This window comes from Harpia harpyja, chromosome 4, assembly GCF_026419915.1.
Source record: "Harpia harpyja isolate bHarHar1 chromosome 4, bHarHar1 primary haplotype, whole genome shotgun sequence".
Taxonomy (NCBI): Eukaryota; Metazoa; Chordata; class Aves; order Accipitriformes; family Accipitridae; genus Harpia; species Harpia harpyja.
The window spans coordinates 61,702,459-61,719,596 of NC_068943.1; the positions used below are offsets into that span (position 1 = coordinate 61,702,459).

A 17,138-nucleotide genomic window follows, 5' to 3' on the forward strand; every position below is an offset into this window, starting at 1 on the left:
GCATCACACTAACCAGTTTACTTATTTTGTGGGATTCCTGAGACCCAAGAAAATTTTCATTCCATTATTAATGTCCTAATAATAGCTATGATATAACAATGGCCTAATTGGTTTGCCAACATAGAATGACCTAAACCTCATACACTGTTTTTTTTGCCCCTGTGGATGAATATAATTATTTTGTAACTATCTGAGAGTCTACCTGCACCCCTGAGTCACTGAAAGTTAGGTTAGAGATGCTGGAACTGTCATTACATGTGACAGCTCAGATACTGTGACCTTGCTAGTTACAGCAACAGAGACCTTAGGAGGGGCTGATTTGTCTTGCTTCTTGGCATGGTAAGTTAACTCGCACAAAGGTCTTCAGTGTAAAAGATGTCCTAATGCTGACCCATGTTTTTTTAGTCTTCCTTAGGTCATAGTCATCAAAGCAGATTTCAGAAGGCAATGACAGACCAGATGAGCATAATGATAACATAGGGCCACAGCTGTGCTGAAGCAGCTGTTCCTGTTGGCCGTATAAACACTCTCACCTTGTGGCTGGGACACTCAGGGAACCCAAATTCCAGTTCTTGTTCCAAAGACCCCTTGTGTGGACTTTTCTAATGACACAGAAAAAAGTCTCGGGCTGGTAGAGGGGCCTGGCACCCAGGACACCCCACTGTCCAGGCAAGTGTCTTGGCCACTAATTTAAAACTGTGCTGCCAAGGTTAATGGACAGGTAGCAGGGTTAAGTTTGTGGCTTTCACAGTTTCTTTTTGGTCCTAGGTCCTTAAGTTCTGCTAAGTTGGGCACTTAACATCTTTTTAGGTCCTCTGTCATGCACTGAGACTTTCAAATACACAGTGTAGATACTTAAGCACTTTTCAGAGTTAAGCTCTTTATTTGAGTGTGTTTGAAAAATTGGCTCTAGGTCTCTGATGGTAAACAGAGAATGCTAACTCCTACTCCTCTGAGTTTGTTCATTTTATAGAAGAAGTATTTTCTAGGTCAGAGGGAAAGCTTTGCTTAGTCATCTTAGTTGTGGAGCAAATAGATTTGATTCATATCTAATATGTATATTACTTAAGCCTTCTTTGAAATACCTACTTCATTTTGTTCCTGATACTATTTGATCTTACAATCGTCTGACTTGTATACAGTGGGAAATTACAGTTGTTAGAACCTGCTAATTAACATGATTAACTGAGCATGTAGTGCAGATAAGGACATTTGTTTGGTCTCATGACAGCTGGTCACTGCCTACATTAAGTGTGTGTCTAGGCTGGAGATTTTGCCTCTGACTAAATCAAGTAACAGATTGCTAGTTAAGCTAGATGATGTGAGTGTAAACGGTAGCCAAAGCACTTGAGCATTGTTTGTGCTTATATACCTCCACACCAAGTGCCTGCCACTGTTTTATTCAAAGTTTTGTGCATAAGAACTGAAGAACCAGCAATACTAGTGCTTGTAAATGAAGATTTTTCCTAACATTTTCAGTCTTGGTTCATGTTTGGTTTTTGTTAGGAAACTGAATTTATCTGGCACACTGAGCCCTGGAGTGTTTAGTCGTGCCTTTCCTTTGCAGTAGATGACAGAGAACATACCTCTTTACTCTGCTTTTACACATTCAGTCTTTTGGAAACATCTAGAGACCTTTATAAAATTTGTTTCATGACTTGTGGTTGATAGCTGATCTTCGTTGTGTGAGCTTCCTTCAGAATTCCCCTTAGTTCTGTGCATTTTGGATTTCAGTTCTAGGATTGCTGGGCTATAGTATTATCTCACAGTTTTAACCTTCTTACTTCTAAAAGAAGCTCCTTCTTTTTATTCTTTGTAATGTGTAAAAGGTGAAAACTGAAAAAAAGGCAAACTGGAATAAATGCATAAAGATCCACGTGCTTCTTTTACACATTTTAAATTAGATGAGAATCACTCATAAAGTGATTATTTTCAATAAAAAACTTTACTTCCTGTTTATACTGAAAGCAGATTGCATGGCATAAAAGATTTAAAATAGTCTACTTATTTCACCTGTAAGCATAGATAACCCAGGATCTTTTCTAATTACTGAATATGAACACTAATAATGTGAATGGACAAATGCATCTAAAATAATTATGAATATTTGGCTAAATAGCCAATATCTGCTTCCATTTGTAGTACTGATTTTCACTAGAAAATGGATTTACGCAAACTAAAGTACTAAAATAGCTTAGAAACAGATTTTGTCACTTTAGTCATAAAGGACAGTTATCACCTTACTCAATTTAGGCTAAAAAAACCCTAGGGTTTTTTTGGTAGAAAAACACAGACAAACTGGAGAATGCAAGCAATTAAAGCAAAAGTAAAGCCTAGTATATCCAGCTTTTATTTTCCTGTGTGCATATTCTATTTTTTTCTTCTGGGAAGAAAATGAAAAAACTTTATTAGTCAATCACCTTTTAAACACCTTTGCTTCAAATCTGATAAAGCTTTTTCCCATTTTTGTTTCCCCAGTCTTTTTTTAGCTCCCTCTTGTTTTTTGTTGTAGTTCTGTAATGTATTTTGGAACAGGACATGATGTATCTGTGCATAAGAAGTGAAAATTTCTGTGCTTAAGTAAAGAAGTTATCGGTGCTCTCTTCTGAAAACAATTTACAGCTCTCAATTTATTGACAATTTAATACAGTGAATACAGATAACAGTAGGCATTCCACAAACAAATACTTCCAGTGCCTGAGAGCCTGTGTTTCTTCAGTCTGTCATCTAGGACCTGAGCTAAGCTGGTACAGCTACAGAGAGCAGGACAGCTGGGAATTCGGGACATCACACGTGATGATGGTGGGGCACGTGGGTTTACGCTGCATGAGACAGGTGTTTTGTGGCCTGAGAACATGTTTGGTTCGGTGTATGATGACTTGGAAGCTGTTCTAGACATAAGAGACCTGGTGCCAACCTCATGTTACACGAGTTTTACGTTGGTAAAATCCATGAACTTCTGTAGACTCACACCTGATTTACCACAGCATGCCAGGAGATGTAGTTGAGGATGGAAGAAATTTAAAAGTGTGTGCAACTGGGCCAGGAAAAAGCTTATAGACCAAATCTAGGCCAAGTCATAGAGCAGCGTCTTGAAAGCAAAATATAGAAACTCAGGTTCCTTCTTTCTCTCTTTGATGTGTGCTCTGTGCTTTTGTGAGTGTCTAACGAGCTCTGTGTAATGCTGCCAATACTGAATGTTGCTGATTTTGCACAGAATTACAATATATGACCTACTGAAAGGATCAGGCTGAAGAAGAAATAATAGCAAAGAGGATAAGCAGTTCAGGCATTCATCTTTGTGCTGTATTGCTGGGTGTTCACCTTACTTTTAACCTTGGCATAATAGTTGAAATAATTAATGTATATGGCAAATACTGTAAGTGATGAAGGCATTCAAAAGGGATTTTGTTTTGTTTTAAAGAATGCAGTTATGGCATTCCCTGAATCTGGGTAACAGGCATCCTCACTTAGCTTAAAATTATATTTATCAGTATCTCTGCATTTGTAATTTTTAGTTCAAATTCCATAGTTATTGGTTGATCATTTCAAGTTAGTTTCGAGCCAAATAAAATCCCAGGTGATTTCAAACAAGGAATTTCACATTAATAAAATGTGAAGCAAGACATTTGCAGACTGGAGCAAGTTCAGTGTGGGGCACCCAGGGAGGTTGGGGGCTAAAGCTCTTGCCCTGTGAACAGACTGAGCAAGCGGGGCTGGTTCAGCCCTGCAGGAGAGGCGGCTCTGGGAGGACCTAACAACAGACCCCCGGTACCTACAGGGGAGTGATCCAAGAAGACAGAACCAGGCTTTTCACAGTGCCACATGGTGTTAGGACATGGGACAACAGACACAAGTTGCACCAAGAGAGGTTCAGACTGGATATAAGGAGGAACTCTCTCCCCATGGGGCAGTGGGGCAGGCTGCCCAGGGAGCTGTGCTGGCTCTGTCCTGGGGGTGTTTCCAGACCAGACTGGACGCAGCCCTGAGCAAGCTGGTCTGACCATGCAGCTGGCCCTGTTGTGAGCAGGAGGTTGGGCTGGAGATCTCCTGAGCTCCTGCTTAGCTTGGATTATCCAATGATCATATGATTCCATATCCACATTCTGTATATGAACTAGGGCTCTGACCTGCTGAGTCAGCTGTCTTGGACAGTATGTCCCAAAATTTCATTTGAAAAATAAAATTACACTTTTCAAGCTCACTTCCATGTGCTTTCTAAATGAAAGAGAGGCTTGCATTACTGCGGACACAAACTGATTAGCTGTGAAAGTCTGGGTATTGATCAGTTCTATCTTTGTAACTAAGTTCTAGTCCTTGTCCAGTTGAGAGGTTCACTTAATAGTAATGAAGTATAATTTTATAAGACTAGTTCGGTGGAGGTTTTTTTTTTACTGGGGTTTTATTTTTTCCCCCTCCAAATAATAGTAGAGAGTTAAAGATTTTTTATTGTAATTTTTGTGAATTGGGGTACTTTTATAACCTTTCCACGGAGTCATTATGTAGTCACTTAGTGTAACAGCTTGAGGAAGGCTAGATTAGGAAGTTGGGTTACTCAGAGTCATACTTGAACTTTCCTAGCTGTGAGAGTCCTGCTTTAACACAAGACAGTGGAGAGTCATAAAGGTCAGGGTAGGGAATGCCATGGCCCAGGCTTGCTAATGAAATAGGATGAATGTGAGTCCAAACAGAGATTTGATATATTCAGTGTGGATTCAGTGTGGCTCCCTCAACTACTTGCCACACCTGAAAGTTGCATCAAAGTCACTTTGATAAAAGGGAACTGTGCCGCTTTATACAATGCAAAGGTACCTCTTTGCATATGTTTCAAATGAGTGTTACACAGTATAGTTATAGAAATACGTATAAAAATGAGATCTCATAACTCTCATTGAAGCCCGGATTTGTTTTTTAAAAATTCTTTTTCCCTTCTTAGTTTGTTTCAGTATCCAGCTTTTTATAGTAGAACAATGAGCTGCTACTCTTTTGTTCTCAATGTGTCTTCAGTCCATCCTCTAGATCCACTCCAAACCAGTGCTTTTCTGTCCTTCACAATTTGTGGACCCCCTGGATTCATTAAAGCAGTAAACAGGTTTTTTTAAGAAAGTTCCGATGTGCCACGCCTAGTTATCTTTCACAGATTCTGCGGAGGACCCCTGGACTGCTGGACCCCTGTGGTCTTGCTTGGACCAGTACAGTGCAGATTTGAAAACTGCTGCCAGATCTAGATTTTTTAAATAAATGCATCACTGTCGGACTTCAAATTTCCAAGCAGATTTTGACGTGTCCTTAATAACAAGCTTTTATTTTCCACTTATGAGGGCAAAGATTTTACTATTTAACATGTACTATTGTAAAGCAAATATAGACCATTTGATACAGCTGCATGGTCTACCAATATTCAGGGAACCTCAGCTTTTAATCTCTGCAGTGGACCTTCTGCCTATTGCCATCACTTAGAATCATAGAATCATTTAGGTTGGAAAAGACCTTCAAGATCATCGAGTCCAACCATCAACCATGCTCTGAAGTGCCTTGTCTACACGCTTTTTGAATACCTCCAGGGATGGTGACACAACCACTTCCCTGGGCAGCCTGTTCCAATACCTGACAACCCTTTCAGTAAAGAAATTTTTCCTAATACCCAATCTAAACCTCCCCTGGCACAACTTGAGGCCATTTCCTCTTGTCCTATCATTTGTTGCTTGGGAGACCGACCCCCACCTCACTACAACCTTGTTTCAGGTAGTTGTAGAGAGCGATAAGGTCTCCCCTCAGCCTCCTTTTCTCCAGACTAAACAACCCCAGTTCCCTCAGCTGCTCCTCATAAGACTTGTGCTCTAGACCCTTCACCAGCTTCGTTGCTCTTCTTTGGACACGCTCCAGCACCTCAATGTCTTTCCTGTAGTGAGGGGCCCAAAACTGAACACAGTACTCGAGGTGCGGCCTCACCAGTGCCGAGTACAGGGGGACGATCACTGCCCTAGTCCTGCTGGCCACACTGTTTCTGATACAGGCCAGGAAGCCGTTGGCCTTCTTGGCCACCTGGGCACACTGCTGGCTCATATTCAGCCGGCTGTCAACCAGCACCCCCAGGTCTTTTTCTGCCGGGCAGCTTTCCAGCCACTCTTCCCCAAGCCTGTAGTGCTGCATGGGGTTGCTGTGACCCAAGTGCAGGACCCGGCACTTGGCCTTGTTGAACCTCATACAGCTGGCCTCAGCCCATCGATCCAGCCTGTCCAGATCCCTCTGTAGAGCCTTCCTACCCTCGAACAGATCAACCCTGCCTCCCAACTTGGTGTCATCTGCAAACTTGCTGAGTGTGCACTCGATCCCCTCATGCAGATCATTGATAAAGATATTAAACAGAGCTGGCCCCAATACTGGGCCCTGGGGAACACCACTTGGACACCCTGGTACTATTACATGGCCTGACCCATGTGCAGCTTGCCTTTTCCTTTTCGTGCTGTGAAACTGCTTGCACGATTTGGCCTGCGTCCGTAATCTGACTGGCAACCAAGAGGTTAAAAGGACATGATTAGTCCCTAAGCTTATGCCTTGTTTCAGCTAGAAATTTCAAAGCTTTAATGTTTTAGATAGGCATGCAATTTCCTATCCTTGGCTTTTGCTAGCATGACTTTAAAATCCCAGCTGAGGTTATGAAGATTTTTAATACCACATTTCGTGTGCTTTCTTCTCACCTATTGTCAATTAAAGTACACTTAAAATACCTCATAATCATTAATACAAAAGATGTGTTTTGCTTGCTTGCTTTTTTTTTTTAACCTGTTCAATCAGGTCATTTTTTGAGGTATGGTTATAAGGAAAGAGATGCATCATAAGGTAGTCCCATTGGTGTGCTAGGCACTTGGAGGGGGCTGCTTGTTAAACAAAAATGTAATTTGAGATGATTTTCTCTGCTTCTTGTGGAACTACCCTCTGTTTGGCTGTTGCTGTATTATCTCTACCAGAATGATTAATCCCTTTGGGCCTATAAAGTTGCATATTTTTACCTTTGAAATAGAACAGATTGTACCAGATGACAACCTCTATGCATAGATAACATTGATATGTACATATTGTACATCAGGAGGAAAGTGTAGATGTGTTAAATACAGCTTAATATTGATTTGTTTACTCAGTTATGTTATCAGTTCTCTTGTTACTTTATCATTTGCATTCTTGATTATCAGAAATATTTTATGAGTAAACAGTTTCTCACATACCTCCTTCATTTCTAGGACTCTAGGTTTATCAAAGGTAAAAGAAACCTTCCTTGATGATAAAATTTGTCCTCTTCTTAAAATTTGAAATTGAGCCACTTAAATCATAATGAATCAAGTACTAATGGGAGATTAATTTCATAATCAGCTGAAACAGTAAGATAGGAAATGCTATGGTAATATAAATCAGGTTCTGTCACACACTACCTCTTACTGCAGTGATGTTTAGTTCTTTGCTGAAACACAAGAGCTGTACTTTTCAGAAAGTTTTATGTAAAGTTAAACTACAGGGAAGTAGTATGTACAGTTCTGATAATTTCACATAATTAAGTTTCAATCATTTTTCAAACAGTAAATGAGAAAAAGAGAAATATTTATGCAAACAAAAAAGATTATAAGTGGTAAGGGACACTGAAATGTATCTGGAATAAAACAAATAATATTAAAGAAATACAATTTTATTATTCTTTAGTTTGCTTCCCATCTTTGCTGCTAGTATACATTTAAAATTAAGTGTAAGATCTCAGTATACTTCAAATGACTATGTATTTATTCAAAAGACTAACTTGTAGGTAGAAGTAATAATTTTTATAATGCCAAAATAGTTGAAAAAATTAGATAAGCTTTCAGGCACCTAAAATAGAAGCCCCAAGCTTTAAAGCTTACTACAAGTTGAGAACAATTGCTGAGAGATTAATTAGATTTTTAATAGTTAGACCATCTCTGAAAAAAAGTTAGTTGCCAGCAGTACAGTTACGGTGATGCTAGTCATTAGGGAGGAAAGAGGGGTATTAAGGTGGTGGCCTCTTAGGTAAAAGAGAGAAATAAATAGTTTATAGTTTGTGGAACCAGAAGAAGTTAGCTGGAGCCACTAGAACATGCTATGAAGTCAATTCTTTCCATTGAATCTGTGCACACACATCTTTCAGATTTTCTTAGGCTGCTTAGCATTAGAGCCATTATCTAAATAGCAGCTCTTGCCTCAGTTGCTGTTAAAACAGAAATGTGCAGTCTGTAATAGGTTCTTGCAGTTGACACATCTCTTATATCTGGGATAATCAATCAGTGAGTCAACTGGGCTCAAATCCCATGAAATCCTATCCCACCCATTTTGTCATTTGCTTAGCTTCCAAAGGATAACTGGGTATTACTTGTGTAGACAGTTCCTAGCTTCAGAAGGAGTCTGAGTCACTCCTCTTACCTGCCATACCTCCCTGTGGAGGTGTCCAGGCTGTTCAAGTTGCTCTGTGCTCTGCAGCTGCTCTAGTGAGTCCCCAGGTCACCTGCCTCCTGCCTCCCTTCTTTACTCTAGGCTGGCAAAGTCAGGTATGGGTAATGCTAGCGGCATATATGCACTGTATATCTCTCTGATCATCAGTGATAGCCTGATGTACTGGCAGAAAAGAGGGATCCTCATCCATTTGTGCTAAATTACAGTTTGTCTATGGTAATTCACCTGTGCCTTATCTTTGTATCACAGAGTGAATCTACCGTTTCTTTGTTGATTTGAGTTGTTTGACCTGACTTGGTTAGGAAAATACTTCATTCTTTGCTTGGCGAATGCAAGTCTAATCACAACAAACTGTTTTATGAAAGCTGTTTTTACCCTCTTTCTTAAGTTTCATTTGTGACAGCCTTTCCTCGAGCATCTGAGCAACCCTTCCCCATACGGAAAGGTGATAAAGGAGAATTCCTTCCAGCCTCTCTGGCAGCCTTGGCTTGCATAGCCAGTGTAATGTAAGGAAAAAGCAGATGTCACTCCACATCCCAGGGTGACACTTCTTTTATCATTACCCATTTTGCATCATGTCTGCAAACCTTTCTTGCATGAATTTATTCCTCTGGCTCTACTATTCTTTTTTTAGGTGGGCTGCAGCCCCTCTCATGGCTCCTTACCCACCCATACTTTTGCAGGTGTTATTGTATTGGGTTTGCATGGCAAGGTTTTGGTAGCTAAGGAGAGGGGCTACACGAGTGGCTTCAGTGAGAAGCTGCTAGAAGCTTCCCCTATGTCAGATAGAGCCAGTGCCAGCCGGCTCCAAGATGGACTCACCGCTGGCCAAGGCCGAGCCCATCAGCGACGGTGGTAGTGCGTCTGGGATAACGTACTTAAGAAGGGGAAAAAGTTGCTGTGCAACTGCAGCTGGAGGAGAGGAGTGAGAATGTGTGAGGGAAACAACCCTGTAGACCCCCAGGTCAGTGAAGAAAGAGGGGGAGGAGGTGCTCCAGGCACCAGAGCAGAGATTCCCCTGCAGCCCGTGGTGAAGACCATGGTGAGGCAGGCTGTCCCTCTGCAGCCCAGGGAGGTCCACGGTGGAGCAGATATCCACCTGCAGCCCGGGGAGGACGCCACGCCGGAGCAGGGGATGCCCAAAGGAGGCTGTGACCCCATGGGAAGCCTGCGCTGGAGCAGGGTCCTGGCAGGACGTGTGGACCCGTGAAGAGAGGAGCCCATGCTGGAGCAGGTTTTCTGGCAGGACTTGTGACCTCATGGGGGACCCACGCTGGAGCAGCGTGCTCCTGAAGGACTGCAGCCTGTGGAAGGGACCCACGCTGGAGCAGTGTGTGAAGAACTGCAGCCCATGGGAAGGACCCACATTGGAGAAGTTCATGGAGAACTGTCTCCCATGGGAGGGACCCCATGCTGGAGCAGGGGAAGAGTGTGAGGAATCCTGCCCCTGAGGAGGAAGGAGCGGCAGAGACAACATGTGATGAAATGACCCCAACCCCCATTCCCCATCCTCCTGCACCGCTGGGAGGCGGGGGTAAGTAGAGAAAATCAGAAGTAAGGTTAAGCCCAGGATGAAGGGTGGGGTGGGGGGGAAGGTGTTTTAAGATTTGCTTTTATTTGTCATTATCCTACTCTGATTTGATTGGTAATAAATTAAACTAATTTCCCCAAGTTGAGTCTGTTTTGCCTGTGACGGTAATTGGTGAGTGATCTCTCCCTGTCATTATCTCGACCCATGAGCCCTTTGTTGCATTTTCTCTCCCCTGTCCAGCTGAGGAGGTGAGCGATAGAGCTGCTTTGGTGGGCTCCTGGCATCCCACCACAGTTATCCAGGTCTTTCCCTTCATCTCATTTCTCTGTCCTTGCCGCATGGTGCTCTGCAGGCTGTACTGAGTCTACAGTCACCTGAGATAACTACCAGTAGTATCTGCTGAGGGGTCCATACTTTCTTTGTGCTAAAGGGCACATAACAACCTGTTACTCCATTTGCTGCTGGGGTTTTTTAAGGCATCTCCTAGAAAGCCTGCCAGATGCAGAGGACTGGCCTTAGCCTACAGCCTGGATGAAAGGTGAAGTACATCTTGCTGATGGCCATTGAAGAGGTGAGAACTGAAGCATCAAGAGCCTGAGTCATTCTCCTCTGTGCAAACAGTGCAGAGAGAGAGCAAGAGGGAGAGCGAGCAGGAGCTGCTTTACAGAATTCTACCAGCAGGCTTTTCTGGAGTGATCTTTGAGTGGCTGACGGGGCTGGTGTCAGGGCCACTCTGTAACAGCACAGTGCAAACCAAAGCTAAATGTAGAGGTAAATCTGGGCCACTGCTTCTTTCAAGACTAAAACCCTAAGGTGTCCAGGTCTTTGGACCTGATGTTCTCGCTGAAGGTGAAACAAACAGAGCAGCTACAAGGTTAGAGAGTCACTCAACATTTGTTCTTCAAAAGGAGCCTGGCAGCGGTGGGGCTTTTGTATCAGCAAGATGGTTGTGTTTTATAAAATCAGTTACAGGCCTGTCCCTTTCTTTTTGTTCTGTATTCCACATCCATTTTACCATTATTTGATTCATTTTAGAGCCAGCCTGTGTCATTCACAGTGCCTCCAAAGAGATGCTGTCTGAGCTCTTAGTGTAATCTTTAATTACCTCTGAGTCAAAGTCTTCTTAGTCTTAGCTTGTTCAGAAGTTTGAATGCAGACTTCAGGGTAAAACTAAATGTAATTGCTGTACTAAGTTAAATAAGAGAAGCAGCATTTGTAACTGGCACTCATTATGGCTGTTATGTGGTGAAACTAAACAGATTTGCAGAATAAATCAAATGTATCTACAATGTCACTTTATTCTAAATATAATACTTTCTAAGAAAAGGTTTCCATCTTTATACGTACTTCATTGTAATTGGTTTCTGAAAAGCTGTCAGCATGAAGTGAAATTACCTCATACCAATATGTCTGTTAATACTGTTGATTTTATTAGATGTAGAAGAGATCAAAATTCTGCTGTTAATACTAAGTAAGTAGCTTATAAGCCTTACCAACACTGTGGCTTATTACAAATTGTTACTTACAAACCTGGTTGTGATTTTTTCCATTAAAGAAGATTTAATAATATTGATGTGAACTCAAGAAATAGGAAAGAGACTCTTTCTATGTGTAAAATATGTTTGTATCTTGTTGCAGCCAGACTTTCTCGCCCCTGTGCCCAACTTCTGATGCAGGTAGAGTGAACAGAGGAGCAACATGTTCCCCTGAAATGTTATCATTTTTAAATGGTTGGATTTTTAAATTATAATTTAAAAAAAAAATTAAGTTATCATTTTTAAATTGGAATTTTTAAATTGTTACATTAAAAAACCCGGCTTTTTATGAAGCATTCAAGAAATTAGTTGGCATTGAACTATTGAAATTGCCCAGATAGCATAAAAATGGAAGTGAATTGCAAAGGGTGAGAATTTCCGGAGAGATTAGGAACATGAAACGTGACACTACAAGTGAAATTTCTGAGATTTTTGGAATAATGCTATGAATTTCTCTTTCAGAAATTCGGAAAATGCTGTGTACTTAGCACCCTAGGCCTTTTTCAGGTCTTTCCTTCGTAAAGAAAAGGTTTCTCACAGAGAGAGAGGAAGTGCTCTGTCCTTTAATAATGGTGGTGCAGGGAGGAAGTTCAGGTTGCTGCTCTTTCTGTCTGTCATCTGAATGCTGCTGAACAGATAATAATGAACACTGGATACTTTTTTTTTCTGGGTTAGTCTTTCCACTTGGCCACCTATCTCAAATTCCCTATTAATTTCATAATTGAATTCATAATTGGTGGGTTGGACCGATTTCTGTTTGTAGATATACTTATGTGACACCTGCTTGTGGTGGTGGAAACCTATGATAGTGTCCAAATATAGAGTCTGTTTCTCATACCATGGTAGATCTAATCTTTTTTTTATGAGTGCGCTGCTAAGATTTTTTAAAAAAACATAAATATTTTAAGAGATCTGATGAGAATTACTGCCTGTAAATTGCAAGCAGTCACCAGTTTGCTTTGCCTCTGCTTTTCAGCCTCTCACATTATTCACCCAGTCCAACTTTAGCTTTGTCTGCTTGTGAAACCATCCCCAGCTTTGACATGGAGCCCTTTCCTCTGCAACGGACTGTCAGTCTTTCTTTATCTCTGAGCCTAGTAAGGCCACCGAAGAGAACATAATTTTTTCATACCTGGCTTAGAGCATCTTAATTTTACTCCATAATGTTATCTAGTATTCATTCTAATATTCATTAATTAAGCTTAGAGACTATTTTTGAGTCTGATGATAAGGTGGCTTGTAAAATAAAATACAGTTATCCTGAACTGTGTTGTTTTATTTGTTACTCTTACTCATAAAAAACTATCAAACATGGCTTTCTCTTTCTAAACCCATGCTGCTTAATGTTTCTCATGTAATAGACAGCCAGGTATGAAAGTAAGTCTAAAATGAAAAAATTTCCTCATAAAATGATAAAGCTTTGAACTGATGAACTTGAAATTTATGAAGATTTCTTATCTGGTAAATGAGGAACCAAGAAGGGGAGAAAAAAGATCTAGATATGCATAAAAGAGGATCAGCTTTATTAGGAAAGGCAAAAATTATTCTGTAGTTGAGACTTGGGTGATCTGAGTAGGCTTAAAAGCTTCTTTAAATGATGGAATAAATATGTATTAATATATGCTGAAATCTATAAGGAAAGATGTATTCATAGTCATTGTGTGTCATAGAAGTTTTTAAAAGAACTACTAGCTAAAGTGCTAAAATTATCTAAAACGCGTACAAGGTAATAATACATTAGTGACTTTGCTGCAGACCAGTCCAGAGATAAGTCATCTGGTAAGACTTCTGAATATTTTCATCTTTAATCCTGATAACCACTAAGAGCACTCTCCTTCTGCTACTGTCTGTATCACTGATGGAAGATTTATTACCTATGTTTACAGTGATAAAAGACTTTTCGAAATGTTTTTAAGATGCTATGTGAATCTCAAAACTGCTACTATGTCGTAACTGGATTAAGATATAGTAGCTTTTTTAAAGTCATGAATATTTTGATTACCAAGAAATACCTACAGAATACCAAAGTGCTATTTATATTTGCAGACACAAGCTTTGCTTGCCTCAATATTTCTGCTCTTTTTTGTTTGTTTTTTTTTCCAGGACACAATATAGAACTATGATAGCAACCGGAGGAGTCATAACAGGACTGGCTGCCTTAAAAAGGCAAGACTCTGCCAGATCTCAGCAACATGTAAATCTTGCCACAGCACCAGCTTCTGAGGAGAACAAACCAGTTAGACGCCGGCCCAGAGCAGATGTAGTAATTGTCAGGGGCAAAATCCGTCTCTATTCTCCGTCGGGATTCTTCCTTGTTTTAGGAGTGCTTATCGCATTCTTTGGAATTGCAATGGCCATCCTTGGATACTGGCCCCAAAAGGAACAGCTTTTAGGATCTGAAGATAATCTATCTGTAAATGAAACCCAGGTCCTGAGAAGCCAAGGAAGCATTTTACTTCGTTTCTTTGAACAGCATGTGCACTCAGATAAGATGAAAATGCTGGGCCCTTTTACTATGGGCATTGGAATCTTCATTTTTATTTGTGCAAATGCCATTCTGCATGAAAACCGTGACAAGGAAACAAAAATCATACACATGAGAGACATATACTCCACTGTAATAGACATCCACACCCTGAGGATTAAGGAACAAAAGCAGCTGAGTGGTGCCTTCACTGGCTTGTTGGGGGAAGGAGAACTCAGGCACAGCGGGAGCTCGTGTGCATCGCGGCTGGCTGCAAACACGGTTGCGCCTTTCTCTGGCTTCAAGAGTAATTTTAGAATGGATAGTTCTGCTGAAGAAGATGAGATTACCCTAAATGAAGATAGGACCACTGGTAGCCTCCTGCCACCTCTGCTGACTGAGCAATCTGGTTCACTCTTTGGACTTTACCCTCACTCCAGCAAGGCTTCAGATGACAAAAACACTAGCTCTATGAAGTGTGAAACAAAATCCATTGTATCATCTTCCATTAGTGCTTTCACACTGCCAGTAATTAAACTGAATAACTGTGTTATTGATGAGCCCAGTATAGACAACATAACTGAGGACTCGGAGATCACTAGGAGTCGGTCTAGAAATCTGTCGATGGATTCTCTGGCCATTCCACTAACTGATACTAATGAATCCTACAGACCGACTGCTACCATGCTGCCACGACACAATTCATTTGTGGACACTCCGTCTGATCAGTTCAAATCTTCTATGACTCTCGGACCAAGCACAGGAAAGCTTTTATCCCCTGGCGCTGCCAGGAAACAGTTTGGGTCCAACACATCTTTGCATCTTCTGTCTTCACATTCAAAGTCCCTGGACTTGGACAGGGGTCCATCTACGCTCACTGTCCAAGCTGAACAAAGGAAACACCCCAGCTGGCCCAGACTGGATCGGAGCAACAGTAAAGGGTATATGAAACTAGAAAACAAAGAGGACCCAATGGATAGGTTACTTGTGCCACAAGCAGCAGTCAAGAAAGACTTTACTAATAAGGAAAAGCTTCTTATGATATCAAGATCTCATAATAATTTGAGTTTTGAACATGATGAGTTTTTGAGTAACAACCTGAAGCGAGGAACTTCTGAAACAAGATTTTAATATTTAAGTTGCAATTTAGAAGATGTCATACAGTATTTTTAAAAAAAAAAAACAAACATTTTGACAAGTGTTTCCTTTTCAGTGAGACTAGTACAAGCCTGTTTTTAACCAAATGCTTAACGGCCCATTAAAATTGGCTTGTGTGAACAGAGATCTTCATCTTTGTAATGCCAAGAGTTTTTTGTCTTACTAACATACAGCTGCAATACTGTACGTTATCATTGCTCAGAGTTTTGGTATGACTGATTGCAATTTTTCCCGAGTCATTACTTCTTTTGTTCCATTTAAGCATGTTACTTTTTATCAATTTGAGTCCAGAAGCCTGCATTAGGAAAAAAGCTCCATTTACCTGTGAGTTCTGTTTATTTAATGACTGCAAGAGTCTAAAAACGGTGCTTGTGGTCTAGAATGGGAAGTGAGCAGGAGCACATACTGGAATTGTCAAATCCAGGCCTTTATCCTAGGTGTTATCTTTCACATACAGTACATCTCGGTAACTGATGTCTTGCCATTGTCATTGTGAGGAACTTGTTTACATATTGGGGTGGGTGGATAGAAAAGAGTGGGTATAATTAAAACCATTTTTGTGAATTCATTGTAATTGGTTGAGTTGAATACCAGTGTTGTGAATTATTAACTATGCTTTGTACAATAATCTTTCTACATCCATTGTTATTTAATCCTGTAATTCTAGGAAAACATATATAAAGTAAGAAATCTGAAAATTCTTCTGGGATTAGTTCTCTAAACCACTTTGATTGGCAGCAGTTTTAAAATGAAAATACACAGATTCAATTAAAATCTTAGGAACATGATGAATGCCAACAGGATTTTAGAAACATGGTGTATAATAAGATGATATTGTGACATGCATCTGAGGAGAATAATGGAAAATGAATATATTGCCTCTCATTACAATAGCAAGAAGCTAAATAACTAGATCTCTGTGTTCAAAATACTGATACAAAGCATACAATTCAATATGTATACCAACATAGTATGAAAGCCCCTTGCCTAAATTTTGATTTATATATTTCACGTAATTATTGGTGTGATGGTTCACTGGAGGCTTAGCTGTGGCAGTTTGCGTTACAAGATTTTGCAAAAGGAAGTGACATTTAAAACAATGTTTTTCTCAGCAAAGCAAGCTTCACAGTTGACAGTTGTAGGCTATTGCTAAAGAAAATGAGAATTTGAATGTGCATACCAGCAGGTTTTCACGTATTTCATTGAGGTATTTAGGCCATGATCCTGCCATGACAGCCACGCTAGAGAATGTCTCTTCAAGCTGCAAGGCTCATCTAACAGGATGTTGGTCTTAATTGGTCGGTTTTGATATATTCACTTAACCTAAATACTCAGGAATTATTTTTAATGGCTTTTCCCAAAAAGAATCAAACCTGTTCAAATGTCATTGTTCTTCAATTACTTTGATTATGAAAGATCAAAGATAAAAATACCCGCTTTTTTTTTTAATATTCAGCTCCATATTTCAACTGCGCGATGTTTATGTATCAGGAGCATTACTGGCTCAGTGAATTGAGGCATAGTGTTAACTGTTAGAACCTCAAGCCTATATATTGTAACAGAGTTGGCTAAATATTTTGCTATGAAGCTTTTAATAACTTTCTGGTTTGTGTTCTTAAGACATTTGCTATTTTTTGAAATAAAATAAAATGTCTGTCTACATACATCCATTGTAAGACCTGGTTTTTTTATGATCTCAAATCTTCCGTATCAAAGTATAACTAGGTATCATAACATTGTATATAAAGTTGCACTTAATATATTAGCCTGCCACTAGATATTTCGCTATGACGAATTGATTTCCACAACATCCCTACACATGTAAAGGCTGAATATTTTTTCTTCCATGTAATGTGAAATGTATTCAAAGTGGTTTTGATATAAGGAAATTTTGTATAAAAAGAACATCCTGTTCTTTTTAGTTTGGCAGTAAGTATTCGTATAAAAATGGAAAACACTATTAAAGACATGAACGATGTAAGCTTTTATTTCCTTA

General features: G+C 40.1%; 1 protein-coding gene across 3 annotated transcripts in view; it reads left to right on the forward strand.

The window, feature by feature from the left end:
• TMEM200A (transmembrane protein 200A) overlaps positions 1 to 16,806 on the forward strand; it is a 57,647-nt gene extending 40,841 nt beyond the window's left edge. For all 3 annotated transcript variants that reach the window (XM_052784323.1, XM_052784322.1, XM_052784324.1), the window contains one exon: positions 13,624 to 16,806. In XM_052784323.1, the coding sequence (XP_052640283.1) occupies positions 13,640 to 15,115 (1,476 nt within the window). In that variant the 5' untranslated portion in view covers positions 13,624 to 13,639 and the 3' untranslated portion in view covers positions 15,116 to 16,806. The remainder of the gene's footprint in view (positions 1 to 13,623) is intronic.
• Positions 16,807 to 17,138: the final 332 nt, after the last annotated feature.